Genomic DNA, 26,315 nt, shown 5'->3' with positions numbered 1-26,315 from the left:
CCCGCCGCCGGTCCCCGGGGCTGCCCGGCCGAGCGCGGCCGAGCAGATTCCGAGAGTAGCCGAGCGCTGCTGAGGGGCGCGCGAGAGTTGCCGAGCGCTGTCCGGGAACTGCCCGTGAGCCGACCGAGGGTGCCCGAATTCTGCCCGAGTGTTGCCGAGTGTTCCCGAGCGCTGCCCGAGTCTTGCCGAACTAGATCCGAGCCTTGCCGAACTAGGCCCGAGCTTTGCCGAATTGTGTCCGAGCCTTGCCGAACTCTGCCCGAGCGCTGCCGATCCCCGCCGAGCGGCGGCGGGGAGCCGGGCCTGCTGTGGTGCCGGACGGCGAGCGCGGCCTGTGCCGGTGGTGAGTGGGCCCGAGGCGGGAGCTGCGGAAAGTTTGCGGCCCTGTGTCCCTGATCCCTCGGGTAGAGCTGTCCGTGTGCGTGTCTGCGTTAGGGACCGCAGGGCTGTGTTGTCAGGGCTGTCCTTCTCACCGTCGCGGTGTGTCCTAGCCCCACTTCCTTGCCTGTGTGGGCCTGGGAGGAAGATGTATGTGTTTGTAAAGACGGGGCTGTGCGTGTTTCCCCCCACACCTCCTGTGTGTGTGTATCTGTGTCCCCATTCCCCCTCAGTTACATTGCCCAGCCCCCTCTCCGTGTCTCCGTGACAGCACAAGGGGGAATGGCTTTAAACTGATAAGAGACTACCTTCAGATTAAATATTAAGAAGAAATTCTTTACTGTGAGGGTGGTGAGGCGCAGGTTGCCCAGAGAAATTGTGGTTGCTTTATCCCTGGAAATGTTCCGTGCCAGGCAGGATGGGGTCCTGAGCAATCTGTTCTGGTGGGAGGTGTCCCTGCTCATGGCAGGGGAGCTGGAACAAGATGGTCTTTAAGGACTCTTCCACCCCAAACCATTCAGTGGTTCCTTGAATCTATGATTCTGTGATAACGTGCCTAATGTTGGCTTTTTTGGCAGGTGTGCAGCAGGATTGTCCAAGCCATGATCGAAGTGTTGGCCAAGCTGGGCCGTGGGCCCGTGTTCCTGGCAGGGGAGGTGCTGGAGTGTGTGATCACCTTCACCAACCCATTATCGGCCTCGTCCACCTCTGCCAGCAGGTACAGGAGCCTGTGCCAGTCCATGCACAGAGCCTCCAAATGCTGGAGCTGCCTGGGTCCCTGCAGAGGGAGGAGCCCACCTTCTCTCCCCTCTCTGCAGCAGTAGTCGTGGCTGCATTGTATTGCAATGGTGCCAGCTCAGCCCCTTGTGACTTCCCTACTCAAGGCACTCCCTTAAGGAAGCCTTGTGTCATCTCTCAATTTTGGGGGCGAAGCTGAGGTAATAATGCTGGGTTTGTGCCCCCAAGAAGTAGACAAGGAAGGAGGTATGCAGTTAGAGATTCTCTGTCACTCAGGTGAGCACTCAGTGACAGTGTCTGGCAGAAAATGAAGCCAAACTGGCTGTCCAAGTGGGCTATCTGGTCACACCAGGGTGACAGTCACACAGAGCAACATCCAGGCAACGTCATTATTTCCTGCATTTGTGGAAGGAGCTCTCTTTTACACGGGGATCAGTGTGATCCCTGCCTCCAGAGGTGGCAGACAGGATTAGATCTGAAAGGATCACCTTCTGCAACCACATTTTCTATGGCCCAGCCTTTGAGCACTGCATTTCCCCTTCTCAGTGCTGAGGAAATGTGAGAAGATGGGAGCTTCCCATATTGGCTCACAGGGGGTGACTCTGTGTCACAAGTAATCACCCAAAGCCTTCATGTCCGCTGAGTGTGCGGCCTTGTCTGATTCTTTAGGGAGTGGAGAGTGCTTTCTCATCTTGAGTCCTTCCTGGGAAGTGTCTGTTTCCAGCCCTGTCAGGTTCAGCATGTTTTCATCACCAGTATGATGTTCACATGTGATTGTTTTGGTGGGCCCACTCACAGTGCCTGCAGTCTCAGCAGCAGAGGGCTTCTATATTTATTGCCTTCCTTAACTTTCCATCTTTTCTTCCTGTTTTCTTTTGACTGCAGAGATCAGGTTTCAAATTCAGCTGTGGCATAAGCATCCAGCTTCCCAGAGTTTTGTCCTCTGTGACAGCAAAGTCATGTCCTGTGTTTTGTCTGCTTCTGAAACATGTGGGACTGCAAGGGTACCTGGAGGCATGGTTTGGGGGGGGTTCAGTGCGTTTATGACAGCTTCATTTAAAACTTCAGATGTGTTGTGATCTGTAAAAGACTGCCTCTTGAAAAAGAAGAGTTTTTAAAATAATAAAAAGAGCCCCAGGTGATCAGTCGGATGAGACCTGGCTAAGTCAGGCGAGCGGCAGCAGCAAGTAGATTGATGGTTTGGAAAATGAAGCTGTGGGTTGCGTAAAGGCAGGAGCCAGATCAAAGCACCGTGACTGCAACAGGCAGAGAGGCCTGTCAGAGCCTGGAGGGTTTTGGGGCTGACAGCTGGAGGGACAGCGAGGCCTCGTGTTGGGAACAGGGACAGAATTGAAAGAAAGGCAGGAAATCAGTTTGATGGTGGAGTACAAGAAACAAATCTCTTCTACCCAGAGCTGCACGGAGCATGTCCCGTGTAGGCTGCAGGAGTTGTGGGGGAAGGTGAGACTGGAAGGAAGTGACCTCAGCACCAGTGCAGGATCCTCCACTGCTGAACAAGCACTAGCTGAGCAAGCCAGCTCTGCTGGCAGGAAGGGACATGCAAATTTTATTGGGACATCTGGCTAGAAAAAATGAAAACAATCCAGTGTCATGTTGTGAAGCTATACTGAAAAGGAAAGAAAAAAACCTCAAAATACAGTGTTTGAAGGTATTGTAATCACTCTAAGCTTATATAAAATTAGGGAACATTGCCTCAAGCAAGAGCAGTTCTCTGTTTCCAAACAGCAGATACCTTACAAGAAAAAAACATATGGGCAGCCCTGATAAAAAAGTCATGCTGGTACTTTTGAAAATGCAGAATTACAGCTGTAGGGCTCAAGAGAACTAGGTATAGTAACTGAGGTGTGTTTGGGTAAGGGCAGCCAGCACAGATCAAATAGCACATCATTAGACAGCTGACACAAATACAGCACACCTTTTTCCCTAGTTCATCTAGACCTTTAACTGCTCTGATGTGTCACATGAAGGGACACTCGTGTGCCACAGAAAATCCCTGTGCCACCTAAAGCTCTGTTGTTGGTGCTTACTAATCAGGTTGTGATGTTAGAAAACATCAGAGGAACTATTCACTGGCTAAACTATAGACACCGCTATTGAAATAAAGACAGAGGAGTTATTTGGAAACTGAAAGGTGTCACTAGTGCCATGGGAAGTGCCCTGTGGAATGGCTGACGTCTCAGCAGAGTCCAAAACACAAAGCTTTTTTTTGTGCTGGATACGTGGCCCTACATTAATTCCTGGGGCTGTACAGAGAGGGGTCAAAATGACACCTTTGCCTCCCCTACTGCCGTCAGCAAAGTCCTTGCATAAGAAGGAGTAAGTAGGTCCTAATGAAAGACCCAGAAGCATCCTCCTTTGGTCTGGCACAAACAGCAGCTGATGTTCGTGTTGGGGATGGTGCTGTGGGGCCAGAGGGAGCATGTCTGTGCCTACCTGCCGTGAGGAGTGTTGAGCTTGGGGCATCTCTGTGCTGTGGGCAGGGGCAGCTGAGCCCAGGTTGCACAAATTTGTTGCTTTAGAATTTGCCCACTTCCCTAATGGTTGTGCTGTTACCCGAGTGCTGCTCTGTGTATCACCTCTGGCTTGGGATTTAACTCCTGATGGCTGAGAGTCCCATGCCATGGTCCACATGCAACAGCTTGAGGTGTCCTCCCAAGAGAGCAGGGAGTGGCCAGTCCCAATCTGTGGATGATGCAAAAGATGAACAAATGAGTAAGGCTTTGCACTGTATCTTGGAACAGTTGATCTCAGCACGGTGGCTGATAGATCCCTGTGAAGTTTTGCACAAACCACCTTGTCTCTTGTCGTCATGGAAGGGGGCAGGAGCTGCTGACCTCTGCTGCCTGTTGTCCTCTGCCACAAGTGTACAGCATGTCTCTTGGGCCAGATGTGTTTTCTCGTGCCATGTCAGTGCTGTGCCAGTGGTGGTGTGGCTCAGACTGCAATTATTGCTGCTTAAAAAGAGTCCGTGGGCTGCAGAGCCAGGCTTTGGGTGAAGCTGTTGTCAGCAGCTGGGGTGGAAATGGCTTTGAGTCAGCATCTCAGCTTGAGCTTACTCGCAAGGCTTGTTTGGAAGGGGACTGTGAGAGTGGCTTCAGTGACAGTGAAGCAACACCTTCCTTCCAGACAAACAGTCCTGCATGGAGCTGAGCTGACAGAGTTGCTCTTCTCCCTTAATTCCTGCCTGATGTAATTCAGGTTTAAGCAGAGATATGAGTGTTGCTCTTTGCTTTCAGTGAGATGCTGGCATGGGCCAGCGCCCAGATCCACTGCCAGTTTCATGCCAGCGAGAACCGGGTGGCACTCCCTCCCTCTGATGGCAGCAAGCATGATGTGCAGGCAGAGAATGAGACCGTCTTTGTCCCCAACAGAGGTGAGTGTCCCTCCTGCCTTCACCTAGGTAGGGACAGTGAGAGCACAGTGAGCAGGAGTCAAGCAGACCATAATGTGCGTGCCTCAGTGCAGCGTGCATAGAAGTGAGTGCGAAGTTTGTGTTGCTTTCCTGGTGGTAGATGTTGTGGGACCTTCTTAATACTGAAATCACAGTGACAGTATCTTGGATTGAAACATGACAGTTGTTTGTCCAGCTGCAGTGGCAATGTCTCATATTATAACCAGGGCAAGAGATGCTTCCTCCCTCACTCTCTTCTCCCTGTTCCTCCCCATGGGGATAAAGCTTGACTGACCTGGACACAGCCTGAGGCTGTGCAGCATTAATGTGTTTTTTATTCTCTTCCAGGAGAGCGGGGTCAGTGTATCCTGTCCACCCCACCAAAGATCCTCTTCTGTGACTTGCGACTGGATCCTGGGGAGTCCAAGTCCTGTGAGTCCTGTCTTCTCTTCCCCTGCTCACAGAGCTCATCTCTGGGGAGCTCTGCTTTCAAAACTGTCTTTGCAGACCTGAGTGCTGCAAGTGTGAGATCCTGGTGCTCACAAAAGGTAGAGTGCTTTGGTTAGAGCATGAGTGCGGAGGAGATGCTGCATCATCCAGAGTCAGTTCTCTGCTGCACTAGGGCTGTGTACTGCAGCGTGTCCCTCAGCCCTGCCCCTGCCCCTGTCTTGGGGCCTTTGCTGCAGGTCCACTGTGTAGCTCCAAGGCATAAAACTTTTGAAATACCTAGTTGCAGCAGGAGGAATGGCTGCACACACCTGCATTTCCTTGCCTTTATTTCTTTAGTCACACTGGTGTATCTTGGAATTTAGGCTGGTGTCCTCCAAAGGTTTGTGCTTCCTCTTCAGGTTATGGCTGTCCTGGAAGTAACAGAAATAGGATGTTCTATTTTCCTGCTGTGAGAGTCTCCTCATCTCAGCTCAAAGCTCTCCATGTTTGAGTAGAAAGCTGTGGAAAGAGCTGAGTACGCGCTGTTCTCTCTTGGTTGTTGGCTGTGTGACCCAGCCTGTTCAGGTCACGTCAGGTCTCCTTTGCATTCCAGTGGCCTGTGATTAGCAGCAATGATGTGAGGCCTCTCAGGCTGTGCATGGAGAGCTGGGATCTGCTGGGAACAGTTGATGGAGATTTCTTGCACTGCAGAGCTCTGGGAGTTGGGAGACAGTGCCTGTGCTGGGGTGGGCTCTGCTGGATCACTGAGCTCTGCAGATCTGGAAGGGAAGCTGCAAGTGAGACAAAGCAGCCGCGGGGTTGTGACATGCTGGTTTTGAAGCTGGTGTCTCCTGCCTTTCTGGCTTTGGAGGGGCCTGACTGGAGGGAAAGGTGGACCTGGTGAAACCAGGCTAGCTTGCCTTGGTGGTTAGTGGGGTGGGGCAGTGCCATCTTGGGGTTGTGCCCCTAAACTGCAGAGCCTGTTGTCTGAAGACGTTTAGTTATTCACTTATTATTCTATAGCAGCATGTTGGGGAAGGGAGGTGGTCATGCCAGCAGGAAGAAGGAGGAGGAGGCAGAAATCTGGCCTGAGGCTCACCTGGATTCTCCTGTGTTCCTTGCTGGTTGCAGGTTTGAGGTTGGAGCATCCATTCTCTGGGAGCAGAGGGAAGTCCCTTTTCCTGACACACTTTAGGCAGGTTGGGCAGTTTCTGGGATAACAGATCAGTGACGATAGCCCAAGTTCCAGGTGGCTGGGGTGGATTGAGGGATTGACTGTGCACTGGCTTAACAGGCAGAAGCTGTTCAACCCCCAGCTGAGCTAGGGATTGTCTACCCTTTCCAATGACGTGGTGATGTGTGTGTGTCCTCTCTGCCTCTGGGTGGCACTGGCACAAGCAGCCTGCATCTGCCTGGTGCTTGGACGCAGCTCCTCTGGAGGGACACAAACTCCTCTATTCTTTGGGGTTCCTTGGCTGTACAGTCCAGCCTTTCCCCTGCGCTGTGTGATTCACCTGTCTGTTTCATGCGTCACATGTGATGTGGCTGCATGTGGCGCTGCTTTTTTAGCACTGAAATCCCTGTGTCACAGCCCTGGTCTGGTTCCTGCCAGGCTGTTCACACCGATCCCGTCAGCCTGTGGTGCTGCTGCTGTCACGTGAGACTGCAGCTGGCACACTTGCAGACTGTTCCTGGAGTCTCCTGCCAGATCCGTGGAGGGAGAGTTAAGGCTGTGTGGGTGTGTATCTTAATTCTTCATTTCCTGTTTTTCAGAAGTTTTGAGTTTTGCTACGCAGTTTGGGAAGGGGGAAAAAAAAACAAACCAGAAAGCCCAAGAAATCTTAATTCTGCTTCAGCAATATACCGTGTTATTAAACTGCAGCCAGAGCTGGCACATACAGCTGAGGTTGTGTCAGACTGTCTCTTGATAAAAGGGCTTGTTTTCATTTGCTGACCAGCTTATTCCCCAATACCTTACTCTTGTTTTGGTGCCTATATGTTAAAGTTGACTCATATCCCAGCCCTTTGACACGTGGCCCAGGCTGAACTCTTTAAATTTGTCACCATGAAGCTTTTTCTCAAGTCCTCAAGTAATATCTGTGGCTGTTTTGCCTCCACTCTGGTTTTGTAATAACTTTAAAAATTTGGTAGATCACAGAGAGGGGAGGAAATGGAAGCAGCCTGGACAGAGGCCAGTAGGCCAGCCAGAGGGCACAGCAGGTGGGTAAGGAAGGCATTTGTAGTGCAAGGAATGTGCTTCCTTCTGGGATATGCACGGAAGCTGGGACTTCCTGAGTCTTGGCATTCCTGAGCCATGTAGCAAACTGTCAATCCTTCTCTGACTGTAGTGGTCACTGCTCAGATTATCCTCATTGGGTGGGAAGGTCTGGGCCCTCTTGTAACAGGGCTTACAGAAGTCTGCTTCTTTCCTTGGAAATACCTGATTTTCCTCCCTCTCAGGGTAGTTCTCTGCTTTATCTGCACCCTCGTCCAGAAAGAGAGGCTTGTGTTTTAAGGTGTGACATCCTGTCGCCACTACACACTAGCACAGGCTTTTTTCTTCCTTCCAGTCCTGTTATTTGAAATCCAGAAGTTATATTTAAAATGTAACCCTAACTTTTGATCTAAGCCTCAACATTCAGCATGTGCCAGACATGGGGAAGGATCTGTGGTTTCAGAGCAGGATGCTGCCCTTCCTCTGGCAGGGCGTATCTGCATTACGGTGGGCAAGCCAGAGGGGTGGAGACTTTCCACAGTTCACTGTTTGTGTCTTTCTTGTTATACAGCATGTGGTTTGGGAAAGCTGCAGAAGTGTTCACACTGTGTCAAGAGGCATTGGGATTTGTCTGGTGGCCAAGGGGCTCTAGGAGGGCTGAATATGGTGAAAGCCAGCCTCCAGTACCTCAGAGCCCTCAGAGTCAGAAACTTTGTGATGTAAGTCATCAGCTTGTCAAGGGGGACAAACCACAGGTTGATGTGAAGGTCTCAGGAATTGTTTCTTGATCATTTAGCTGCAGTCCTTCAAAGAAACACAGGAGGAAGCTTACTTGTTGCTGAGTTTGAGGGTTTGTGTAAAGCCAAAGCAAAAGAGGCATGAAGTACTGATCAATACCTGCATGGGACGGGGCTGGAGGAGGCTGTGCTGTGAGAGTGCTGGGCAGAGGAGTGTACAGAGGCAGATTGGGGTTGAACTCATGATGAGTAAGTTTAGCTCTCGTGGTTGTATTCCTGGATTTTACATCTTTCACATTCTTTGGAGACAAAGTTTGTGTGTGTGGTTGTATGTGCTGGAAGCAATATCTGGATGATGGTGCATGTGATGTGGGGAGCAGTGTGCCTGGTGCAGGGGAGCTGGGTTGTGCTTGGCCAGAGGGACAGAGCTCAGCACTGCTGGTCGTAACGCTTGGTGCCGGGAGCCTGCACACAACAGCTGCAGGATCTTCCTTCTGGCTTTGGAAAGCCAATTTTCTGCACTCATTGCAGATTCATACTGTGAGACACTGCCTGTGGATGGCCCCCCCTCTTTCCGGGGACAGTCCGTGAAGTACGTGTACAAGCTGACCATTGGCTGCCAGCGCGTCAACTCCCCCATCAAGCTGCTGCGCGTGCCCTTCCGCGTCCTCGTGCTGCACGGTAAGGCCGCGTGCTGCCCTCCCTGCACGGGCAGGCCGGGCTGCACCCTGCCCTGCTGATGCTCTCACCTTCTCCCCAGGGCTCAAGGATTACCAGTTCCCACAGGATGAAGCTGTTGCGCCCTCAAACCCCTTCCTGGAGGAGGAGGAGGGCTTGAAGAAAGACTCTCGCCTGGCAGACCTGGCGACAGAGCTGCTCATGGTGGCCACCTCCCGACGCAGCCTGCGTAGGTCATATTCCCTGCTCAAACCTGCTGTCCTTCCTGAGAAGCTGGTTATGGAGGGCCAGCTCAGCTCAGCCCAGCTCATGGCCAGCTGCAAAATATTTCTCACTGACAAAGTGAAGTTCCAGCTATGGCTGTGGAGCAGCTCTATCAGGGCCTGCATGGGTCAGGGCCTCCTAGCCAGTCTCAGGCTGTTCCTACTTCAGACCGAGAGACCCTCTGCCCAGCACATGGCAGCCAGTGTAGGGTTTGCCCTTGCCCACTGCAGAAATTTCCCAGAGGGAGTACCACCTCTAGGGACTGTTCTTCACACCCAAACAGAAGGCATGAGATCATGTCATTAACCCAGAGCACTGCACAGAGCAGAGCCTTGTGCTGCCACAACCCTTGTCCCTTTTCTTGCTCCACAGATCTGTATAACATCAGCAACACTCGTGGGAAGGTGGGGACGTTCTGCATCTTTAAGACTGTGTATAAGATTGGAGAGGATGTCATTGGGACCTTCAACTTCTCAGAAGGAGATATCCCATGTCTGCAGGTCTTTGCTATGTCTGGGATTACTGGGGAGAGGTGGGGATTTAGGGTGAGGGTGGAGAAGGGATTGGGGTGGCACTGGGCTGTGAGGGTTTCCGGTGGGGCCCAGCTGGGGTCACCTTGGAGTGTGAGGTGGACAATGGACCTGTCCTGAGCTCATTTGGGAAATGGAGCCCCTAAGGCTTTGCATGAGGTGTGTATGAGGTTGTGAGAGCAAGCACCCAGCCAATTGCCCTGCAGTTCTCAGTGAGCCTGCAGACAGAGGAGAGCATCCAGGAGGAGTTCCAGCGGCGGCGGGGACAGCCTGTCTCCTTCACCATGCACGCCCGCCATCAGGAGTCCTGCCTGCACACGGCGCAGAGCAGCTTCAGCCTGCCCATCCCACTCAGCTCAACCCCAGGATTCACCACCAACATCGGTTAGTAGCCACCAGGCAAGGGACCCTCCTGCTTGTCTCTGCAGGAGGACGGTGATGTCCCCAGCCCTGCCCTTGCTCAGCAGAGCTAGGCCAGTGTCCCTTGGGAGGGAGCTGGCCTGTGTGAATGGGGTCATTTGCTGTCCCCTTGCCAGGACAGGCTGTGCTGAGACAGCTACTGTCCATGGCCCTTGTGGGTGTTATGTGCTGACTACCCTCTTGCTCACAGTGTCCCTGAAGTGGAGGCTGCACTTTGAGTTTGTGACTTCTGGGGAGTCAGCGGGGACTTGCTTGGTTCGTGGGAGCCAATCGGAGGCTGTCACCTGGACTGGGGTGGAGCAGATGGAAGTGGACACCTTCAGCTGGGACTTGCCCATCAAAGTTCTTCCCACCAACCCCATCCTGGCTTCCTACGTATCTCAGTTCTCCAGCACTAACTCCATCACCATCTGACGTAGGGAGAGGTTGTTGGCTTGCAGTGCTGCAAGCGTGTGCCACCACTGGGAATGGCAGACAGGACTGTCACCAGTGTGCTGTGGTGCAGGCATCCCAGTGTCCCCTTGGATCAATCTGTGATGTCCAGGTGGGCACCAGGCATGTCTGTCCTGTCAATGGTTGGAAAAACACTGCTTGATGCAGTGTCTTGTGCTGCAGCCCCCAGCTGGAGCTGGACCCCTCCTGCCTGGGTGAAGGTGCAAGTCCCAGCACTCAGCAGAAAGAAATCTGCCTTCCCAGGGAACCGCTGATGTGCCTTGATCTCATATGGGACTTCCAAGAAGGAAAGGCCCAACCTAGGGAGGGGAGAGGGGAACTCATCCAGTGAATCTTCGTACCACCCTTGGGTGAAGGCTATGCCCTTACAGAGACCCTAGAAGCAGAGGTCTAGCATCCAGGTGAAGCACAGTGGCCACCTGGGCTGGGTGAGACCCTGCTCTCCTGCCCTGGCATGTGTCCTGCCTCTTGGAGAGTTGTCCTACACACAGAGTCCAGTGCTCCAGCCACCCTCACCTGGAGGCGGCAGGTTGTGGCAGGCCAGCCCTGTGCTGCTGGCTTGTGCTGGTGAGCAGGATGCAGGCCTGGGCTGTTGTCTGCCTGGGTTCCTGGTGTGAAAGCATCCTGCTGGTCTTGGATCCTTGGGGTGCTGTAAGGAATGCATGCTGTGCATCTAAGAGCTGGCATGGAGATCTCCCTGCTCAACAGCCAGCTCCCCATTTTTACTGAACTTTCCAATGAGCTTTCCTCTTTGCATGAAAATGTAATAAACATCTGAATGTGCAAAACTCGGCCTTCCCAAGAGCCTTGTCCCTATATTGTTCCCAATGTTCCTATATTGTTCCCACCTTCTACAGCAGTCACAGGCTGGAGACCTCTTTGTTCAGTATCTTTATTGCAAGAACAGAAACATCTACACAAGGCTCTGCACAACACAGGCATGGCACCAGCTGGGGCAGCTGCCAGGGTGGCTGCCTCCACCCTGGCACTTGGATTGCTCCTGCTTCCTGAACCCTCCCCACCCTTCTCCCTTGCCAGTGGGGATGGGGCTCTCCCCTGGGGACATCCTGTTCTGCCACCTGCCCTGGGCTGGCTCTGTTGCAGTGTTGCCCAGGGCTGGCCTGCAGTGCCAGGGACCCCAGGAGCTTTTGGAGCGGGGCATTAGTGGTTCCAGAGGTGGGTTTTGCCCCTTGCACTCCAGGAGCAGAGAAGGGGCTGGACAGGGTGTGGGGATCCTGCACAAGGTGCCGCGGTGACCCCAGCGAGCTGCCCACGGCTGCTGTGCAGAGGAGCACAGGTCTGGGAGGGAGTAGGGAGCTGCTTTGTTTGGGGCTGCAGGAATGCAGGACTGCCATGGAGCAGGCTGATGTAGTCCTGTAGCGTTTTTTTATCACTGAAGGTTTTCTGCCCACCTGGAGGAGATCCGGTAGAATCTGCATTTCCACGGTGTGCAGAACACCTCACAGGGAGGACGCCCTGGTTCAGGAAGCTGAAGGCAGAAGCAGAGCTTGGTACCATGGTGTGTGGATAGTGGTTTCCTTGGAAGGTGCCGGCGGTGATGCCTCTACAGGGGGGGTGGAGCAGGTCTGAGCATGCGGGCGGTGTGCTCTGGAGGGGGGAGCGCGGCGCCGGGGCCGCGGGGGCTGCCGAGACTCTCTATCTGCTCAGCCCCGCACCCAGCAGCTTGTTCACCAGCGGCTCGGGGGTGCTGGCCGAGCCCCACTCGTGCTCCACGCTCTTCACGCACGGCAGGCTGGGGTTGGCCTTCTGCACTACCGAGATCTGGCAGGTCTGTGAGTCGTAGTGAGCCTCGCACCAGTCAGGGAAGTCGATCGGGTGCTGGGTGCTGTGGGAGAGGACACGGTGCTGTCAGTACCCCCGTCAGTGCCGGGGGCTGCTGACGGCTGCGTGTCTTCCTGCTGCCAGCCCCCTGCACAAGGTGTCTTCCAGACCAGCTCAGGCAGGCTGGGACACGGCTCCTGGCACATCTGGGCATCTTGCTATGCTGAAACACCCTTTCCAACTGCCCCAACTCACCCCACCACCCTCAGGGGCCTTCTGGGGTCCTGCCCAGCTCTGCCTCTTGTTCACCAGGACCTGGTGCCCCGCAGCCCTCCCAAGCTCTGATATCAGCTGCATTTGCAGCCAGCAGACACCCGCCGCTGCACATGCAGGGTGCTGTGGTGGGAGGTGACAGCCCACCCCAGCCCGGCCCCTCACTCACGTCTCACAGCAGCCCACGCCAATGGGGTGCAGGCAGGTGCAGAGCAGGCAGTTGGTGCTCAGCCACGATTCCCCAAGGGAGAACTGTTTCCCTTCGTACTCACAGGGAGCTGCAAAAGAAACAGTAGTGATGAGAACACGTGGGCCTGTGCTGAGGGCGAGTGGAAGCCTCCTTGACACCCCTGTGCCCTGAACAGGAGCAGAAGTATCATGATGACCTCTCACCCAGCTTGTGCTATGGAAGATATATGGTGGTCTATCCACCATCCTGCAGGTATGGAATGCCCTGTCATCTCTCATGGGTGGTGTACCCCTCCATCCTCTCCTGGCCCTGTCCCCGTTGGTCTAGAGCAAGAAGCAAGTGGCTCTTGCTTCCCTGGAGAGGACAAATCCAGCGCCCCTTAGGGTCTGGGCATTTCTGCAGCCCTGGGAGGAGACAACAGAGGGATGATGAGCTACCCTCCTCCCTTTGCTGCTAGTCCTGCACACTCGGCCCCAGCCAGGTGCCTGCCAGGAGCCTTCATGGCCCAGAAAGCTGTTTCTCAGCCAGAGCCCTGGGGAGCTGTTCTGTGGTTTATAGACTGCTCCTTCCACTCACCACTGGCCCATGATCCCATTCCTGAGCTCAGCACAGTCCCTTCCATTCTTCTCAGGCATAAGGAAGAGCCCTGCCGTGCTGGGAAAGCTGAGGCCTCCTCTTCCTATAAGCCTCTTCCCATCTCACCTCCCCACTTACCTTTAGCCTGGAAGTAGCATTTGGCCTGGGAGCCCGGCAGCTGGAGGAGCAGGGAAAGCATCAGGCAAAGCCTGCCCCAAGCACACCTCATCTTCTGTGCTTGCATGGCCATAGATGGTTGAGCTGGACTTGTTCACTTCGCTTCTCTGTTGCCTTTGCTCCTTTGCCTTCTCTTTCTCTTTCTCTCTCTCTGCCTTTTTAATGCTCTTCCCCTGATCCCAATGAGAGATATTTATAAAGTTCAGCTTTACGACCCTGGCCACCAGCTGTGCCCCACTGGAAAAGTTGTAAAACTCATTTCCTGATTTGAAAGGCATGAAAACAAGAGGTAGGATCAAGACTTTTAACAAGCTGTGAAAAGCTGATTCATGCCCTCCAGAAATTTCTCCAGTTGGAAGCCCCTGTGGGTGCAAGGCTCCACAGCAAGGGGAGATCCAAAGGTCCCCAGCAGCGTTGCCCTCTGCAGTGTGGTGAGCACGTAAGCAGCAAGCACGGGAGACCCTGGCTCCTGACCAGGAGAGCTCCAGGCTCCCCTGTGGTCATGCTGAGCCGTCACTGCTCCTTCACAGCAAGCCAAGGTTTTGGGAGCATCCCATCTCACAGTGACCCGAGCAGCACAAGCATTCTGCTAACAGTGTGGGATGCAAATGGCACCATCCTCATTTGGGGAGGGAGGCGCTTGCACCCACTCCTGAGTACCACATCATGGCACTTCCACCCCAGCCTGGACTGCAGCTGTGCCAGGTTCATAGCCATGCATGGGTTGGGGATGGGGACAGCAGGTTTAAAATCACAGAGTCATAGAATCACAAAGTCACAGAATCACAGAATATGTTGAGTTGGAAGGAGACCATCAGGATCACCATGTCCAACTCCTGGCCCTGTGCAGGACACCCCAAGAATTCCAGCATGTGCCTGAGATGTTGTCCAAGCACTTACTGAGCTCTGACATACTTGGTGCTGTGACCAGAGCAGACAGTGCAGCAACTACAACTGATGCAGAATAGGAGAATGAACCAGGGCTCATCTGAGCAGTGCCCATGAAAGAGGACTGTGCCTGTGCACCCGGAGCACCCACAAGGTACTGGGGCTGAGCATCCTCTTACAGGGGCTGCAGACTGGCCCCAACAGAACCAGGAAACAGGATGGTTAAATTTAGGAGGCAAAAGTGCTTTTGGGCAACAGGTAATCTGAGAGGTAAACAAGGGACTTGGCTGGAAGCAAGGACCTGTGGGAAGGTGCCACATCACCCAGGGTTGTGCCTGTGGACCTCACAGACCCTCACCCAGAGGGGCTGCCTCTGTGTAGAAGTTATAAGGCTGTTATCAGCTGGCAAAGTGAGCTGAAGTGCAAGAGGGAGAAGGTCAGAGCCCTGGGAGCACATGGCCCCGGAGAGCTACAAGCAAAGGGCTGACTAGCCAAAAGAAATTCGCAGCCCTGGTCAGAGGTGCTGCCAGCAGCAGGAAACAGGGCTCTGGGGATGGTCCAGCCGGGGGCTCAGCCAGCACAGGGCCATGCTGGCAGTGAGGCAGCATCAGCAGCAGTGGCATATGTGGGTCATCTGCCCCTGCTTTAAGCTCCCTGTTCCTGAGAGTTTGGGATAAATTTACACCTTGACGCGTGAGGCTTAATATCCCTGCCAGAATTTGTATTGGCATTCACTATTATAGCTGGATATTTTTCTTATCCCTATAAGTGCCCAATCCCTCATTGAATCTTGCTAAATTTTGGCCCGAGCATTTTCCTGTGGCAGTCTAATTAAGCACAGAGTGAGAAAGAAAAATGCTTCCTTTTATCCGCTTTATCCGCTTTGGATTCACCACCTTTGGATTTGAAGGCAGAGTCCCTTCCCTTTGGTGCTCTGGGCCCCTTTGCCATCTCATTGCATCCATCTCCTGCAGCTTGTGCTCTCACTGCTGAGGGAGAAGCCCTGGCTTTGCATTCCTTCTTCCCCTTAGAGAATTATCCCAGCCCTGCTGTGGTGCCATGGGTGATGCTGTGTCCCTCGGCGGGGTGGCTGGATGGCAGCGAGTGTGGGATCTGTTAGGAAAGGCTGATAACAAATCAGAGAAATGCTGGGCACACCCTGCTGACTGTTGAGCCACGAGATGGTGGAGTCTATCAGTGACAAATGGAACTTGCCCTTTGGTGCAGAGTTGTTACTATATAAGGAGGATAAAAGTGTTCGTCGTCAGAGCAGTTAATTCATATTCCTATTGTGTGTTTGGAAAACGAAGTCTGGCATGCTGGTAACTGCAATGAAATAATCCATCATTCTTTCATCAACAAGAACAGCAAATGCTAAAAAAAAAAAGAAGTGGTGGGTTTCACTCAGAGGCCCACAGGATTTATACAGGCTTCCAGAAGAGTGCTCAAAACCTAGAGCGACAGCGTCTCTTGGCTGTGGGGAAGGGCATTGCCCCTGCTCCATCAGGGACATGGAGAGGTATTCTCAGGATTTCTGTAGCCATTATGGTTCATTAAATAGAGGGTTAAAGCTACAAGTCCATTCATGGCCATCGGGTTTTTCACCAAAGTGCTTTGCTGGGAAAATGCAGAGAAAAATAGGAATGTCAGGATGTCTCTTGGCACACTGCAAAGGGACCAGGGCAGGGGAGCACCATCCACACTGTGGCTGTGCATAAAGAAAGGGGCTGGTGATCCCCCATAGCCTGCTGATCCTGCTATTCCCCCTCCTGACCACTTTCCTTCCCCCACTTCTGCATTCCTGGGCACCCAGCTGTCCCCATCACACACAATCCCCTGGGTGATCCAGGTTGTACAGGAGGGGGCTTGTAATTTGGAAAGCAATAATTGCAATTGGACTTGGTGCTTCAGAGCTTCTGCCCGGGCTCTTGAGAGTACTGTGGCAAGAGGAGCTGACACTCTGTCCTGCTGTGCCAGCCTGGAGGAGGTTTTGGTGCAGAGATTGAAAAGAAGCAGCTGCTTTTGGTCTTGCATCTTGGGGAACAACTGAGACCCGGGGAAGAACCACAGAAAGGATAAAGCGGCTGGAAGAATTGCCTCTCTAGAACATCAGTCACTTTGATTTACCAGGCAGAGCCCCACAGAAGGGATCACTGCCTGTCCACGTGTGTGCCAGTGAGGAGCAGTCACCACCTTTGAGTATCCCAGGATCCTGCAGAAGGTCACATCCATGACTCAGCATCCTCCCAGCAGGACCCAGCTCTCCTGCCTGGCCTGGGTTCCAATTGTAGCTGTGCCCGAGAAAAGCTGGGTGCTGCACCCCACCAGGGACACAGCTTGGCTGTTCTCCTCTGGCAGCAAATCTCTCTGCAGAGCAGCAGAACGCCCAGTGCCAGGGATGGGACCCCATGGATGGGGAAGGAAGAGCATCCAAGCCAGTGGCGCTGGGATGAGGTGGCAGCAGCCCACCCCAGCACCACAGGAGGCTCAGGGGGTAATAACTGATGCTGGACAAGTTGCCATCAGCAGCATCCAGGAGGGTTATAAAACCTGAATCTCCTGAGCCTTCAGCTGGAGCTGCAGCTGCAGAGCAGGAAGCAAACAGGATCCCGGCTGGCATTGTGAAAGCAAACACCATAAATCCAAGGAAGTGCTGTGATTGCTGTTTTAGGCACTGGGGAGCTTGGCTCCTGATCCCCAAAGATATTTTATTTTCTCTCTGAACAAAAAAAAAAAAAAAAAAGACAAAAAAAAAAAAAACCCCAACACAAAAAACCCCAAAACACTAAAAAAAAAAAAAAAAGACAAAAGAAAAAAAAACCCAACACAAAAAACCCCAAAACACCGAAACAAAACAAAAACCAAACAAAAAATCCAAAACCAAAAAATCCACAACGCTAGTTTATCACTGGACCAAACTGCATTGGTCTTGCTGTGGACCCTGAAGCAGCTCTGGGATGTAGGCAAATTTCCTTGCCCAGCACTTTAAGGATGTTTCAAGCACCAGAGTACCCAGGGCACCAGGGCAAGTGCAGGTAGGTGCTGGCTCTGAGTGATGACCATTCATCAATGCTCACTGCTCACTGGCATGGCCAGACCCCGGGGAGAGGTGACCAGAGGGGTGAGGAAGAGATAGGAGTCAGGAGCTGGGAAGGGAGGACAAAGGGCTAGCCAGGGTGTTGCGGTGTGATGTCATGACCTGCCTCAGTTTCCCCTGATTTCTCCCTGAAGTTTCCTTCCCCAGGTGGGAAAGGAACCTTTCCTTTCTTCACCCTTGACCCCTGCTGGGCATTGTCTATCAACCCAGAAACTCCAAGGGGAACATCGAGCAATTGGCAGGTTCAAAGGATGCTCTCCACCCCTGGGGGGCCATTGGCTCACCCAGGTGTCCCTCTCGCCTGAGACCCCCTCCCCCTGTGCCAGGTTGGTGCTCCCTGTGTTCCCTCCCCTGTCCTAGGTAAAAGCGCAAGCGGAGCACGTGGTCGGGGTCTGGTGGAGAGTTCTGTGGAGTTGTTGCAGGCCTGAAATAAAAACTCTGGATTAAAAACTCTCTACGGGACCCACTCCTTTCTTCACCTCGCCTTAAAGGTTTCTCCAGCTCAGGAAGGCCAGAGGAGTGCCCCCTCACAGCGAGCCCCAGCCCGCAGGCACTGGGGCTCGGGGCATGCCCGGATTGTCCCCACATGCCCAGTGTGACCACAGGCACTGAACAGCGACTCTGGGGAGAAAACACCACGGGTGCTGCTGTTCGGTCAGCAGCCGAGCCCAGGCAGAACAAGGCAGTCCTGTCTGTAATATTGGTACGCTCCAATACCAGGGAATGACAGCTGGCTCATGGCATCCTTCATCCCACAGCTGGCAAGCCAGACGGGACAGCTCACAGAGGCTGGAGTACAGCCCCACCTGCAATGAGACTGTTGCTCCAAAAAGGGGACAAAATAGAGGGGATGTGAGAAAAAATTGATGTCACCTTACTCTGCAGACTGGCTGCCTGCTGGATGAAGCTCGATGTGGTGGAGAAGCATGGGCTGCAAGGCATGCTGGTATGCCTTGTGTTTTCCACGGGTGTCCCTGGCCTCAGCACCCTGACCCTCCTTGCAGGAAGAGGTGTTCTGTCCCCAGAGGCTAGGCACAGCCTTTCCCAGGGACTCTATGGCCCTGGTTGGAGGAGGTGTGTGGGTTCCCTGCCATGGGACAGGACCTGCTGTGGGATGGTGTCTGCAGGTCCCCAGCCATGGGATGGGCTCTGTGTCTCTGTCCTTGCTGTGGCTCACTTGGGCTCTCTTGCCCTCTTCTCACATGGTCTCATCCTCCCTTGCTCATGCCCATGTTCCATTCCTTTGGGACTTTCCCAGATCAGTTATCACAGATGTGGCTGCTCTGCATCAGGCCATGTTTTGGCATCAGTGGTTTTGGCGCTCCTGCTACCCTCAGCCCTGGCAGGGTGCTGGCACCCACCCTGGCTCTCCAGCACCCTGGCTATCCCAGCATGGGTGTGCTGCAGCCCGTGGCTCTGCCTGGGCTCCCCTCAAAGAAACCTGCCAGGAGGTCACGGGGTGTTTAGGAAAACAGGCCTTGGCACTTGCTGGCCATACCAGGAAAATAAAAACATCCGGGCAGGCAGCCGCACAGTGACTGCGAGAGGCCGGCACTCCATAAATCCCCCGGAGCAGGTGCTTTGTAGTCGGCACAAGGAAATGAGCATATTATTCAGCTTGGCTTAAACCCCGAAATGTTTCCTGTCCTGTGAGTCAGAAATAACCCTAGGAGATCATTCCTAGGCCACGCAGAAACCGCACCAGCCGAAAAATGCCAGGCACTTGTTGGCCTGAGGACTTGCCGGGGAGGTCAGGGGTCCAGGCCCCTCGTTTTGGAGGAGAGTTTGCCGTGGCAATGTCATGTCACCAGCACTGACCTCAGCATATAAATGGCCTGGAACAAGATGAGGATCCACAGGGGACTCCCAGACTGGTCCTGAGCACATTGCTTCACTGGGATGCAGGGATGGGGAGAGCCCCAGGAGACCCTGAGGCTTTCCATGTCCTGGGTGAATCCTGCAGATCTCTGGCCTCACTGTGGTATCCAAAAGAGGGATCCTCCTGCACAGTGCATTGGCTGTTTTACTGGCACCCACAGGGCCACGCTGGGGTGATACTCTGCTCTAGGGACACTCTACAGGAAAAGCCATGAAAAGCTGGTGGCTTCATGGTGGAAGAGACTACTTAGGTATGGGACCAGGACGCCACATACCCAGCCTGGGAATCCCAGAGAAGTTGGAGGGGAAAGCACTGTAGGAGCTGTCTCTGGCTTGGCACAGGCAGCACCCACCTGAAGGGGTTCATGGGTGACACTTCCTATCCTGGTGCACTGCAAGGACACTCCTAGGGTCCCACCATGGGTCTGGGGCACAGACAGGTGTGGGTTCTAGGGGCTCTCCCCATGGGCACACAGTGACAACCCTTGTCCTGAACCAGGGAGGTGACACAGCTGCCACATTTATCCACAATTTTCCCTTTAAAATATTTGCCTTTGCTCTATTTTTTCCATTACTGGCACACAAACTCCAAATCTGAACAAGGAGCCCTTCAGACTCCCTGGACAGCAGGAGCACAGGAAGCCCGTATGTGAAAAGGTCGCCCCATACATCTGCACCAGTCCTGGGTGCTCTGTGCCCAGCTGGTCAAAGCCTCTCTGACCTTCTGAAGGTGTTACTCTCCCGTTTGGGATGGGGTGGCAATGTGAGCACTGGCAACAGAGACCCCAGCAGAAGCCTGACACACACTTGAGTAGAAATGCGAGTCCTCGGCGGTGCCTTCCCCATCCCTGCCCTCTTTCCACACGGCCTCCAGCAGGAAGGGGCTGCTGCCCATCCGTGCCAGAGCTCCCTGTGACCAGCGCTGTTTGTGCCCTGGCACAGCAGTGTCTGCACGACTGCTCCTGGCCCTGGCAGTGACAGCCGTGCTGCAGGCACTCACTTGTGGCGCCTGCCACGCTCTTTACTGTCACCTCCTGGGGCTGGCAGGTTTCTGGCTCCACTTTCAGCATGGAGGTGAAGGAGCTTGGCAAGGCCCATGGCCTTGTGCTGCTGCACGCCAGGAGGTGGAAAAACAATTGCCATCTCTGGGGGCCAGGGGCTTGATTACGCTTGCCAGGGGAACATGGAAAAGAAGACTGGAATCTCGGGGATGTGAGCCCCCGAGGACAGACAAGTACAGCTGTGCCCTCGGTGCCCATCGTGATCTGGTGCAGTCCTAGGACCAGCATGTGCGTCCTGAACGAGTGTTTGAGATTGCTTAAAAAAATCACTGGCAAGGGTATCAGCAAAAATTTAATATTAAGTGGCAGCACGGCAAAGTTCATTGGCAAGATTCTCTTACTAGACAGTTAAGGCAAATTGAGGAGAAAAAAAGGAAAAACAAACAAAATCCAGGCAATCAAAACAGACATGAACCAAGAACCATCTAGGGTTGTGTTTGTGCATACATGTGTGTTTAGGTGCGTGTGACAAAAGGCCAGTGAGGGCAAGGATAAAAAGGAATATGGCCTAAAAGCTTAGCAGCGCTCACACTTAACACTACTTAACTTGTAACTTAACAGTTTAACAGAGGAATAACACTTAACAGCATCTAACCTATGAAACTTAACAACTTAGCGAAAGAACAACACTTTAGCAGCCTTTAACTTAGCTTATAACTTACAAGGTCTTACTTATCAGTTACTAAGTTACTTAAATCTGAGGGCGCTTAAACACCTCAGAGAGCAGCATTTCTCACAGATTTGCTGCAGCCTGTGCATACGGCATGCACACAGACAGGAAGACAGTGCTAGCAAGGTACCTGTGAGAAATTCCCCTCAGAGGTGAGTGAAATGCTCACTTTGGAAGACTTTGCACTCCCCTGGAGGTGAAGGGCTGAGCCTCATGGAGTGAGGGTGTCAGCCCAGGATCCATCCTCGCTCGGGGATCCTCAGGTACCACAGGCTGAGTTTGCTGGCTCTGAGAGGCCCCCCTCAGAGGGAGGTGCTGGCCACGACCTGCTGTGGTCCAGGGCGGCTCAAGGGGTCTCATTTTGGACCAACGTCTGCAGAGCCACAAAAGAGAGGGCTTTTGTTGTAACAGTGTTTCATCCTTGCCACAGTTTCTGCCTGCACTTTATTTCAATATCTGAGAAGAGAGATGTTCTGCCTTTCAGGGAAGAAAAACAGTTGCCAGCTGTTCATCAAAACCCCGGGAGCTCTGTCGGACAGCAGCAGTTCCTGGGAGCAGGGAGTGTTTCTGATAAGCTCAGGAAGAGCTGAGCCCAGGTGCTGTTCATCAAGGGCCAGGCCTAATGAGCATTTCTTAGATCTCAGTGCAGCCTGGAAAAGGGGGGAAGCATCACCACCATGGGACACCATGGACTGCCATGGACCACCACAGGCAGCCATGCACCACTGCAGACCAGCAGGAACAGCGTGCTGGGTGAGGGAGGCACAGTGCAAGGGAAGACTGACATCCCAAGGTGCAGAATGCCAATAAAAACCAGTGTGAGACCATGGCAGAGGGAATGTGCAAGGGAGTTCAAAAAAACTGAAGGTATGATAACTCTATGTGTACAGTGAGTGTACAGTGAGTGTATGGTGTGTGTACATGTGTGTATGGTGTGTGTATGGTGTGTGTATGGTGCAAGAAGGGTCTGTGTACGGTGTGTGTATGGTGTGTGTATTGTGTACATATCCTGTGTGTATGGTGTGTGTACAATGTGTGTACGGCGTGTGTATGGTGTGTGTACAGTGTGTGTGTATGGTGTGTGTAGTGTGCGTATCCTGTGTGTATGGTGTGTGTATGGTGTGTGTATGGTGTGTGTGTATGGTGTGTACGGTGTGTGTACAGTGTGTATACAGTGTGTGTATGGTGTGTGTATGGTGTGCGTATTGTGTGTGTATCCTGTGTGTACAGTGTGTGTACGGTGTGTGTATGGTGTGTGTATGGCGTGTGTATGGTGTGTGTACAATGTGTGTACGGCGTGTGTATGGTGTGTGTATTGTGTGCATATCCTGTGTGTATGGTGTGTGTAGTGGGCGTATCCTGTGTGTATGGGGTGTGTAGTGTGCGTATCCTGTGTGTATAAAGTGTGTACGGTGTGTGTACAGTGTGTATACGGTGTGTGTGTGGTGTGTGTACGGTGCGTGTACAGTGTGTGTGTATAGTGTGTGTAGGGTGTGTGTATGGATTGTGTCTATGGTGTGTCTATGGTGTGTGTATTGGTTGTGTATGGTGTGTGTATGGTGTATGTAGGGTGTGTGTACAGTATGTGTATGGTATGTATATCGTGTGTGTGGTGTGTATACTGTGGGTGTACGGTGTGTGTTGTGTATGTTTATGTGTGTGTGTGTATGGTGTGTGTATGGAGAGTATGCGGGGTGTGTACAGTGTGTGTATGGTGTAAGTGTGGTGTGTGTATCGTGTTTGTGTCCTGTGTGTATGGGGTGTGTACAGTGTGTGTACAGTGTGTGCGGGGTGTATGTATGGTGTGTATGGAGTGTATGCAGGGTGTGTACGGTGTGTGTATTGGGTGTGTGTACGGTGTGTGTATGGGGTGTGTATTGGGTGTGTATTGGGTGTGTATGGTGTTTGTACGGTCCGTGTGCGGTGTTGATGCTGTGTCCCCGCGCTGTCCCCGCGCTGTCCCCGCGGCGGTGGCCTGTCCCCCTCTGGTGGCTCACACGCGCACACACGGGTTGCCGCCGCTCCCACATTCCCGGTCACGGGCATCTCTACGCACCCCATCCCTCCAAAAGTGAATTCCCACCGGCTTCTGCCTCGTTCCCTCCGCACCCTCTGCTTTTCTCCCCCGTATCTCTCTTTTGTTTTACCCGAGTCGTTCCTCCGCTGGCGGCATCCCGGCTGCCGCAGGTCCTGCGGGAGCAGCACCACCTCCCGGAGAGGTCGCTGCGGAGGCTTTTTCCATTCATTCTGTGTGTCCCCTTTGCCCCCGGCCTGTGCCACCTCAGGACAGGAGCCACAGGGCTGCTCTGAGGGCACCTGCAGGGTACAAGGTGTGCCAACATCTGTGCCCCGTGTGCAGGGGTGGTTTTGCTCTCCAGTGGGACCATCACCAGGACCATCACCACCCCACCATGTCCAGCCCCACACTACATGGGGAAGCTCTTCCAGATCTTTCCAGCTTCTCATTTCTGGATGTAATCGCTGTCGGTTGGATGTCACTGTCCTTCGCCTGAGGCACCGCTGCCAGCTCCGTACCACACTGGAACGAGATATTTATAGCCGGCAATGCAATCTCTTTTTCTCGGCTTGTGCCGAGCTGGGGGAGCCGAGCTCCGTGACCCCACGAGCATCTCTCCTGTGGCGACCCCTGCAGTGGGAATGGTAGGGACAGCGAGAGGGACTGTGATTCCCGGCAACCCCAGACGTGGAAGGACCCATGCCAGGGCACGCTGTGGTGCCATGCCCGCGGTGCTGCTCTGCTCTGGTGGCCTGCCCCGAAAATCCCGGAGGGGACAGCGACACCCTGCCCGCCGCTCAGCGCAGCACCCCTCATGCATCGGAACCACACAGGACCTTGAAGGGCAAATGGCACCGGCAAGACCGGCGGGGCACCTACAGCCAGTGCGCTCCTCCGTGCTCCCACACACAAGCATCCAGCCCCACACAGCTCTGGGCCGTGGGGAAGGGGCTGGCACCACCCCCAATACTCCCCTCCAGTCTCTATCGCCCCCCACCCCCGCCCGATGGGAACAGGCAGCAGGCTGGGAATGCCAGGAATGCACCGCAGGCATGCTGCCTCCGCCGAGCCCCCCTTGCCCCACCGAAGCGCCCTGCAAACAAACACACGGCACCTCTGTCCCCGCTGGCTGGGCGGCCCCCCATGGCAGCCCATGACATCCCCTTAGGTCCTTCCCAAATCCCTGGGAGGAGCGGCAGCCCGGCTCTGACCGCGTTATCCCAGCCCCACGGTGCCATGGGGGCTTGTGCAAAGCTCATTGCCCCCCGAGCGCTCCCTGTGCTCCACTCGTGTGCAGCCAGCCTCCTACCCCACCAGCCCACAGGCCTGTGTCCCATAGCAGAGGGGCTGAAGCCGCAGTGGTGACACGCCGGTGGCATCCAGCCCCCTGCCATCCCCTGCCCTCAGCTCCCCTTGCCCCGTCAGGGCTCCTGTCGGCCAGGTCCCTGCGGCACGGGTTCCAGTGCACCCTCCGCTGCTGGGGAAACACACTGGTTCTCGGGGATGTCTGGTTCCGCAGGGCATGCCAGTTCTCAGGGTCCAACTCCCCAGGTGGCTCCCTGCACCCCAAATCCCCGAGGACATCTCTAACGTTCTGCCCGCCCCCCAGGGGAGATATCCACGGCCAAAGCACTGGAAGCCCCCGCAAGGGAGCTAGCCCGACCCCGGGCAACTCCTCCTCAGAGCCTGATTCCTCCTTTATCCGACAACTTAAGACCTCCCAAAAATCCCTTGTGAGGACACTCACACCCAGGATATTCCCTTCCTTTCCAGATGGCTGTACCCCAAAGCCGTGTATCCCTTCACATCCTCGCACACGTCCCCAGGCTACCCCTTTGCCCCATCGTGCACATCCCCGCACCCTTAAACTTCCCTAAACCCTGGGGACCCCCAGCATGAGACATTCCCTCCCCAGTCCCTAGTCACTGGGATACCCTAGAACCTGGAAGCTCTCTCACTGCAGCTCCCCAAGCTCAGGTACCTCTTTCTCAACCCCCCACCCAGTGGGGACACTCCAAACCCTAATGCTTCCTCCCTGATTCCCCTCACAGACCCTAGGTCCCACGTACTCCCTCTTCAATCTCTGCTTACTGGGAGCCGCCGGCTCTGGGGACTTCCCTCCCTTAATCCCCCGATGTGACCCTCGAGCCCGCCCCTAACCCCTCCACCCAGGAGCCGAGCACCCCAGTCCTCTGCCCCAAACCGATGCCCTCTTCTCCGATTCCCCCTCACTGCACCTCACCAGAGCCAAAGCACACCTCCCTCGGTCCTCCACCCACTGGGGACACCCCGAACGCGGGTGTCCCTCCCTCTCTCCCCTCCCGGACCCCCTAAAACACGGGCACCCCCTCCCTCAGTCCCTGCCTACTAGGGGCGGCCGGGCCTGGGGTCCGGAGGCTCTAACCCCCGCTGGGGATCGCGTAGCACTTCGCCAGCCTGGAAGCCAGAGACGCCGAACGCCCCGCCATCCCCCGGGGCGGAGGAGCCAGCGCGGCCCATGGCTCCGCCGCTGCCGCTGCCGCTGCTGGCGCTGCTGCTGCTGCCGGTACCGACGGGCGCGGGGCGGCGGGCGGCGACCCCCGACGGGGCGCCCGCCAACTTGACGGTGGCGGTGGTGCTGCCGGAGCGCAACGTGAGCTACGCGTGGGCTTGGCCGCGCGTGGGTCCGGCGCTCAGCCTGGCGCTGGAAGCGCTGGAGCGGGGCGAGCCGCCGCTGCTGCCGCGGCCCTTCTCGGTGCGCGTCGAGTTCATGAGCTCGGAGCTGGAGGGCGCCTGCTCCGAGTACGTGGCACCGCTCAACGCCGTGGACCTGAAGCTCTACCACGACCCCGACGTGCTGTTCGGGCCGGGCTGCGTGTACCCCGCCGCGTCCGTGGGGCGCTTCGCCTCTCACTGGCGGCTGCCCCTCATCACCGGCGGGGCGGTGGCCGCGGGTTTCAGCCGCAAACGGGAGCACTACAGCACGACGGTGCGCACCGGGCCCTCGGCACCCAAACTGGGCGCCTTCGTCTCCCACCTCCACGCGCACTTCAACTGGAGCGCCCGCGCCGTGCTCCTCTACGTGGACCGCAAGACCGACGACCGACCCTACTACTTCACCGTCGAGGGTGTCTACCAGGAGCTGCAGGATGGCAACAACCTCACCGTCACCGTCCACATCTACTCCCCCGAGGAGGGCGGCCCCGACACCGCCGTCCACTTCATCAAAGCCAACGGGCGCGGTGCGTGGGGTGGCGCGGCGTGGGGTGCGGGGGGGACACCGTGACCACGGGCGGGATCGGGCTGAGCGCCCGGGGAGCGGGGGCGGCGGTGTGGGAGTGGGAGGAGGAAGGGAGAGCGGAGGGGGCTCCCCTCGGGAAATCTGCGTAGGGCTTGGAGGGGGGAGGCGAAATCCTCCGCGGGGCACAGCGAGGGGCTGAGGGTGAGGTGGGATCTGGGGGAGAGACGGGGGG

The 26,315-nt window shown here is 54.9% G+C and overlaps 3 protein-coding genes across 3 annotated transcripts in view; 2 read left to right on the top strand and 1 right to left on the bottom strand.

Annotated features, from left to right (window-relative positions):
- The first annotated feature begins 144 nt into the window (after positions 1-144).
- RGP1 (RGP1 homolog, RAB6A GEF complex partner 1) lies at positions 145-11,042 on the top strand. The gene is made up of 9 exons (XM_041407428.1): positions 145-343; positions 957-1,096; positions 4,374-4,510; positions 4,877-4,960; positions 8,441-8,590; positions 8,670-8,816; positions 9,224-9,351; positions 9,588-9,765; positions 9,992-11,042. The coding sequence occupies exons 2-9, from the start codon at positions 981-983 to the stop codon at positions 10,213-10,215; spliced, it is 1,164 nt and encodes a 387-aa protein (XP_041263362.1). The 5' UTR covers positions 145-343; positions 957-980; the 3' UTR covers positions 10,216-11,042.
- An 868-nt stretch (positions 11,043-11,910) lies between these two features.
- Positions 11,911-13,325, bottom strand: LOC121337365 (microseminoprotein, prostate associated). Its single transcript, XM_041407438.1, has 3 exons — positions 13,214-13,325; positions 12,479-12,587; positions 11,911-12,100 (listed from the first exon to the last, which is right to left on the bottom strand). The coding sequence occupies exons 1-3, from the start codon at positions 13,323-13,325 to the stop codon at positions 11,911-11,913; spliced, it is 411 nt and encodes a 136-aa protein (XP_041263372.1).
- A 12,015-nt stretch (positions 13,326-25,340) lies between these two features.
- The window catches only part of NPR2 (natriuretic peptide receptor 2), an 11,668-nt gene continuing 10,693 nt past the window's right edge, over positions 25,341-26,315 (top strand). The window contains exon 1 of the mRNA XM_041407431.1: positions 25,341-26,084. Coding sequence (XP_041263365.1) covers positions 25,361-26,084 — 724 coding nt within the window. The 5' untranslated portion in view covers positions 25,341-25,360. The remainder of the gene's footprint in view (positions 26,085-26,315) is intronic.

This window comes from Onychostruthus taczanowskii, unplaced genomic scaffold (assembly GCF_017590055.1).
Source record: "Onychostruthus taczanowskii isolate IOZ18803 unplaced genomic scaffold, ASM1759005v1 scaffold261, whole genome shotgun sequence".
NCBI classification, from domain to species: Eukaryota; Metazoa; Chordata; class Aves; order Passeriformes; family Passeridae; genus Onychostruthus; species Onychostruthus taczanowskii.
This window is presented reverse-complemented; position numbering and strand designations above follow the sequence as displayed.